The 6,855-nt window shown below is 42.0% G+C and overlaps 1 protein-coding gene across 1 annotated transcript; it reads left to right on the top strand.

Moving 5' to 3' along the window:
- Window positions 1–249: 249 nt before the first annotated feature.
- On the top strand, window positions 250–2,846 carry LOC311131247 (Krueppel-like factor 2). Its single transcript, XM_084164108.1, has 3 exons — window positions 250–628; window positions 868–1,780; window positions 1,907–2,846. Exons 1-3 carry the CDS (start codon window positions 551–553, stop codon window positions 2,080–2,082), a joined length of 1,167 nt encoding a protein of 388 aa, XP_084020234.1. The 5' UTR covers window positions 250–550; the 3' UTR covers window positions 2,083–2,846.
- The last annotated feature ends 4,009 nt before the right edge of the window (window positions 2,847–6,855 follow it).

The following is a 6,855-nucleotide window of genomic DNA, read 5'->3' as shown; positions in this document are numbered from 1 at the left end:
CTTTTAAAATGAATGTATAATGATTATTCTATTTTATCAAAATGCGTAACTTTGACTCTGGTGCCGTGCGTGCATATTTTGGTATCTTTACCCTATTCTTGTAATAACAATGTATTAATTGTTTACTATTCTTTTTTCAAGGGGGCGGACTTTGCCAAACGCAGCATTACGGTTATACTTGTTAAACTCGTTTCTATGCAGGAGGGGCGTGTGTAGAGGTGGCTTTAAAGCTCGCACGAGCGCAAGAGGGAAGGCAAAGAGACTGCAAGCGCTCGCTGGGCTCACTGGCTTTATATAGGGCTAAATTTAGGGACGTGTAGCGCGTGTTTCCTCCGCTTCGTACAATTGGTCCAGCTTTTCAGCTACAATATTTATAAGGTATAGGAACTCCTACCAATCAAACTTTCACATGACTCCGAAACAGTGCTTCAAGTGAGAAGTAGTGGTTTATACTACTACAAATAGTTTATCGTGTGGACTCCAGTCTACATCGCTTTTGCTGATATTCTTAGACAGAAATAACGTTTTAAATTCAAGAACATTACAACGTATGGAAATGGCCTTAACCGGGACCATTTTACCATCCATCTCTACATTTGCGAGCCATAAGGAAAAATGCTGGGAAAATGTAAGTATATTGTATTATGTATTTAGAGACGTTTGTTGGTTGTTTTACATGTTGTTGGTCAATTTATGTAATAATAAAGAAATAGCATTTCAGTCCCTATGCACAGTTAGGCAATTAAATAGTTAGTCTAAATACATATATATATACATATATTTTACCGTTTTTTACCATCCATTTTATTGTACAGAGTTTGTTTTTTTATGTTATCATTTCACTAATGGTATCTTTTATTATTGCAGAGGTGGAAGGGCGAGATGGACAGGTCTGTGCATTCCAGCTGTGCCGTGGCTGAGAGCATGGACAACTGCATGGGCAGAAAAGACGAAGAAGAGCTCGATAAGTTCCTGGATCTGGAGTTTATTCTCTCGAACACCACTGGCACAGACAACACGGGAGGAGAGTACAGGCTAGGAGAGCAGAACAACATGTATCACTCCGGGATGCAGTCTACCTACACCGTGCCCGAGATGAGCAGCCCACCTCCGCCTTACAACAGCCTGATGGCTGAGCTCCTGCGCACTGAGCTTGACAGCAGCTTCTGCCATCAGCTTTCCGGCAACAGCATCCATGGGAGATTTCTAGTCAGTTCCTCTACCTTCCCAAATCAGGACTTTGTAGACAACATCAAGGTCGAGCCATCCATGGACAGTTACGGACCACTTATGGGCATGGTCCCACAGAGCTGCCCAAAGATCAAGCAGGAGGGGAACGTTTCGTGCATGATGTCCTTCGAGCAGCCGAGACTAGCCAACTCTCCACAGGCTGCGGGGAACATGACACCGCCTCTCAGCCCAGACGACCTGATGAGCTCCGAGTGTCAGCCCCAGATGTGCCACTCCATGACTTTCCCCCAGAGTTACCGCTCCCCAGCGGGATACCCTCACTCTCACCCGCCCCCACAGATGCAGCTCCCGTACCAGAGCGCACACCAGTTCGGGATGTACGAAGACGGAATGGGTATGCAGCCCACCAACCAGAGAGTGCTACTCACTCCACCGTCCTCCCCACTGGAGATGATGGACTCAAAGCCAAAGAGGGGTCGGCGCTCCTGGCCAAGGAAGCGCACAGCCTCTCACACTTGCACTTTCGCTGGATGCGGGAAAACCTACACCAAGAGCTCGCACTTGAAAGCGCACCACAGAACGCACACGGGTAAAGAATATTCCTCATTTTCTCTTTATGCTTATTGCAAACTTGAACTACTTGGCTCTATGTGTTGCAAATAACTGCGTTTTCTGTCAGTGTACTCATGGTCTTTTCCATTTTGTCATTCAACAGGTGAGAAACCATACCATTGCAGTTGGGAGGGTTGTGGCTGGAAGTTCGCCCGCTCCGACGAGCTGACGCGCCATTTCCGGAAGCACACTGGCCACAGGCCGTTCCAATGCCACCTGTGTGAGCGCGCCTTCTCCAGGTCCGACCACCTCGCGCTGCACATGAAGCGACACATGTGAGAAATCACATACGATTGAGGACTATGACAAATTAACAAAGAACAACATCAAGAAAAATGTCTCCAAAATATGTATTTTGTATTTTAGTTTATTTAAAGTTTTTTGGGGGGAATAGGAAAACAGCATGAGAACATAAAACGTGGTCAGACTTGACAAATTAACGAATTCTATATACAAATACTATTTTTGAAATATGTAGCTGGTACTACTTTGTTATTTTTTATCGAATAATATTTGTATAAAAAGGCTTTAAACATGCATTACACGGTGTTTGCATTTGTGAATTCAAGTCAACATATGAGGCTGGCCCTATACACCTCTGACGCAACTGGAATCTGACAATTAAATTGTTTAACATGATGTGTTTTGATAGTCACGATAGTGCCTTCTATTATATATATGCATCCTACGAGTGCCATATTTTCTACTGGCAAAAAAACAAAGTTTATGTAAGTGTTATAACTGTAAACAGAACATGAAATAAGCTTTAAGACAATGTTTTGATCTAAAACTGCCTTCCAGTCTTCAGAGGCTAGAATTGAATGTTCTGTGTGTGCATTTATGTTGAATAACATTTGAAGTCAGGGTCTTTAAATCTATGGAAATAGTTGTCCATCTCAACATGACAAAGGGCTAAACGTCTTGTGACTTAAAACTGTTCTGTTTGGTTTTCTGAGTAAATGTATTAATGCCATGTAAATACATTTTTATATAATGTAAATAGTTTATTTTAATGTACATATTAAACTAATTGAACAACATTATTCTTGACTTTGAATGAAATCCTTGTGGCTTTCTGTCTATTATCCTGACAAAGGAAAATGGAGCAGCCCTGACATCTGTGTATCATCATCACACCATACTGTAACATTACACCAGTCATAAACTCCTTAACAATACTTCCTGTATCTTTACATCAACCATAAGCTATAGTTGTCCCTGTGTGAATGGCTTGCCAACTATCCTATAGGCCAGTTCAGGCCTGAGCAGTTTACAATATGAATGCGAGTGCAATGTTTTCCATCTGTCACAGGGCCACTGCCAGAGTCTTGTGGCTCATGCAGCCTATAAATACAAACATTACATTTACATAATTACAGAGACTTAATATAGATGTTCCCTCTCTGGGTCTGGGCACAGGGGCACACCGCACTGAAAGAGAAAGGAACCCTAGTCCCTGCCTCAACGAGAAGACCCAATGGGACAGGGTGGAAAGTTCAGTGGGGCTTAGAAGAGAGTGACATGAAGGTTATGCATCTGTTAGCCTGGGTTTGAGTCTCACAATGAATGTACTTGTTCCTTAAGTATTCTATAGAATCAAAGCTTTCACTTCAAGCAGTCTCTGGGTTAGGCTCTATTGTCTTGTTATTTCAATGTTGATAAAGCATGAAGCAGTATTAAGCGGCTATCACTTAAACATGGTTGCATATTCTTAAAAGTACATTTTTAGGTTGGTATGCTATCCAAAAACAAAGCACCTCCACTCTGGAAGGAGCAAGGAGTTAAAAACACATGAAGTGGCCCAGAGTACAACAACATTTTACCCATGATCCATCTCTTAATCAGGGGCCTTCAGCCTGTGTATTTGGATCACATGACAACATTCCTGCACAACAAGTCAGGTATAGTTACGTGCCTTCAGAATAAACGCCTCTTTACTGTGTTATGGGCCTAATTATGTACTTTGGCTATGTATAAAAACAGGCAGAGAGAGAGAGAGAGAGAGAGTTGAAAGAAAGAGAGAGAGAAGAAAGAGAGAGAGAGGAGAAAGAGAGAGAGGGGAGAAAGAGAGAGAGAGAGAGAGGAGAAAGAGAGAGAGAGAGAGAGGAGAAAGGGGCCACCTTTGTGAACTGACTAGCTCACAACAATGTCTCTACATTGGCTCTATGGGGAAACATAAAAGAGGACATTTTCTTCAAGTGTTATAACTTTTTAGGGGCTGCATCATCTTCTGGGTGCCCCTACCAGTTTAGAGAAAATAAGAAATAGGAGTGCCTCTATGATTAGCCAATTTACTCGAGTGAATAATCAAACATTCTCATTTCACTTTTTGCTCAGAGTATAATAATAATCTCTAGAAGAGAGTATGGGAAGACTGATATGGTTTATGCATTCTGTCTTCCATGCAACCTGTCTATCTATTAACAAAAAAAAGAGCATGTATTCCACAGGCTTTCATTGCTATCTGGTTTCCCCTTTAGATGGCTCAAATTACAGGCTTACAAAAATGAATTTCCTTCATTACAATATGTTTACATCTATACCACATCACATATACAGCACATCATTGTAATTCAGAATTATCTCTGAATCTGATCTATCAGATGAAGTTGTTTTATAAATGGCATTCCTTGCTTTTGAAACTCCTTTCGCCACATTAACACTCAAGTTACTCTGCTCTAGATTCACCCGGAAATGTATCGGTATCTCTTAGTATGAAACCATTCATAACACACAGTGTTCGCTGGCTCTTTGCCATGGCACACCTGAAACTGCATGCTGGAGATCAAAACCAAAAACCATTTACAGAACCAAGAGGCACAAATGCTGTTCTGCCTACTTTATTGTTGAATTTAGGAGGTGTATCAGAGCTGTTAATCTAGTGATAAGTACAGTTTTTCATAGTTTTAGGACTATCTCCTAATGTTACCATCCTTATATGCAGATGTACAGGTAACTGCCAAAATAAAGGAAACACCAACATAAAGTATCTCAATAGGTTGTTGGGCCACCATGAGCCAGAACAGCTTCAATGCTCCTTGGCATATACAGTGGGGAAAAAAAGTATTTAGTCAGCCACCAATTGTGCAAGTTCTCACACTTAAAAAGATGAGAGAGGCCTGTAATTTTCATCATAGGTACACGTCAACTATGACAGACAAATTGAGAAAAAAAATCCAGAAAATCACATTGTATGATTTTTAATGAATTTATTTGCAAATTATGGTGGAAAATAAGTATTTGGTCACCTACAAACAAGCAAGATTTCTGGCTCTCACAGACCTGTAACTTCTTCTTTAAGAGGCTCCTCTGTCCTCCACTCGTTACCTGTATTAATGGCACCTGTTTGAACTTGTTATCAGTATAAAAGACACCTGTCCACAACCTCAAACAGTCACACTCCAAACTCCACTATGGCCAAGACCAAAGAGCTGTCAAAGGACACCAGAAACAAAATTGTAGACCTGCACCAGGCTGGGAAGACTGAATCTGCAATGGTGCTTGGTTTGAAGAAATCAACTGTGGGAGCAATTATTAGGAAATGGAAGACATACAAGACCACTGATAATCTCCCTCGATCTGGGGCTCCACGCAAGATCTCACCCCGTGGGGTCAAAATTATCACAAGAACGGTGAGCAAAAATCCCAGAACCACACGGGGGGACCTAGTGAATGACCAGCAGAGAGCTGGGACCAAAGTAACATAGCCTACCATCAGTAACACACTACGCCGCCAGGGACTCAAATCCTGCAGTGCCAGACGTGTCCCCCTGCTTAAGCCAGTACATGTCCAGACCCGTCTGAAGTTTGCTAGAGTGCATTTGGATGATCCAGAAGAGGATTGGGAGAATGTCATATGGTCAGATGAAACCAAAATAGAACTTTTTGGTAAAAACTCAACTCGTCGTGTTTGGAGGACAAAGAATGCTGAGTTGCATCCAAAGAACACCATACCTACTGTGAAGCATGGGGGTGGAAACATCATGCTTTGGGGCTGTTTTTCTGCAAAGGGACCAGGACGACTGATCCGTGTAAAGGAAAGAATGAATGGGGCCATGTATCGTGAGATTTTGAGTGAAAACCTCCTTCCATCAGCAAGGGCATTGAAGATGAAACGTGGCTGGGTCTTTCAGCATGACAATGATCCCAAACACACCGCCCGGGCAACGAAGGAGTGGCTTCGTAAGAAGCATTTCAAGGTCCTGGAGTGGCCTAGCCAGTCTCCAGATCTCAACCCCATAGAAAATCTTTGGAGGGAGTTGAAAGTCCGTGTTGCCCATCACTGCTCTAGAGGAGATCTGCATGGAGGAATGGGCCAAAATACCAGCAACAGTGTGTGAAAACCTTGTGAAGACTTATAGAAAACGTTTGACCTGTGTCATTGCCAACAAAGGGTATATAACAAAGTATTGAGAAAATTTTGTTATTGACCAAATACTTATTTTCCACCATAATTTGCAAATAAATTCATAAAAAATCATACAATGTGATTTTCTGGAAAAAAAATTCTCATTTTGTCTGTCATAGTTGACGTGTACCTATGATTAAAATTACAGGCCTCTCTCATCTTTTTAAGTGGGAGAACTTGCACAATTGGTGGCTGACTAAATACTTTTCCCCCCCCACTGTATTCTACAAATAGCTGGAACTCTACTGGAGGGATGCGACGCCATTCTTCCACAAGAAATTCCATCATTGGTGTTTTGTTGATGGTGGTGGAAAACTCTGTCTCAGGCACCGCTCCAGAATCTTCTATAAGTGCTCAATTGGGTTGAGATCTGGTGACTGAGACAGCCATGGCATATGGTATACATTGTTTTCATGCTCATCAAACCATTCAGTGATCATTCAGTGACCACTTATGCCCTGTGGATGGGGGCATTGTCATCCTATGGGGGCATTGCCATGGTAGCCAAAATAATGGCATGCCCAGTATTGTTATCCCTAAGCATGATTGTTTAATTAACTCAGGAACCACACCGGTGTGGAAGCACCTGCTTTTAATATACTTAGTATCACGAATGTTTCCATTATTTTGGCAGTTACCGGTAT

The sequence above is a fragment of the Coregonus lavaretus genome (genome assembly GCF_964263955.1).
Source record: "Coregonus lavaretus genome assembly, chromosome: 6".
Lineage (NCBI taxonomy): Eukaryota > Metazoa > Chordata > Actinopteri > Salmoniformes > Salmonidae > Coregonus > Coregonus lavaretus.
This window is presented reverse-complemented; position numbering and strand designations above follow the sequence as displayed.

What these genes read in the sequence shown, in the direction of transcription:
- LOC311131247 (XM_084164108.1), top strand. Translation starts at nt 551, where the DNA reads ATGGAAATGGCCTTAACCGGGACCATTTTACCATCCATCTCTACATTT. An exon ending in AGGAAAAATGCTGGGAAAAT is followed by an intron (nt 629 to 867) that starts GTAAGTATATTG and finishes TTATTATTGCAG; the next exon opens with AGGTGGAAGGGCGAGATGGA. An exon ending in GCACCACAGAACGCACACGG is followed by an intron (nt 1,781 to 1,906) that starts GTAAAGAATATT and finishes GTCATTCAACAG; the next exon opens with GTGAGAAACCATACCATTGC.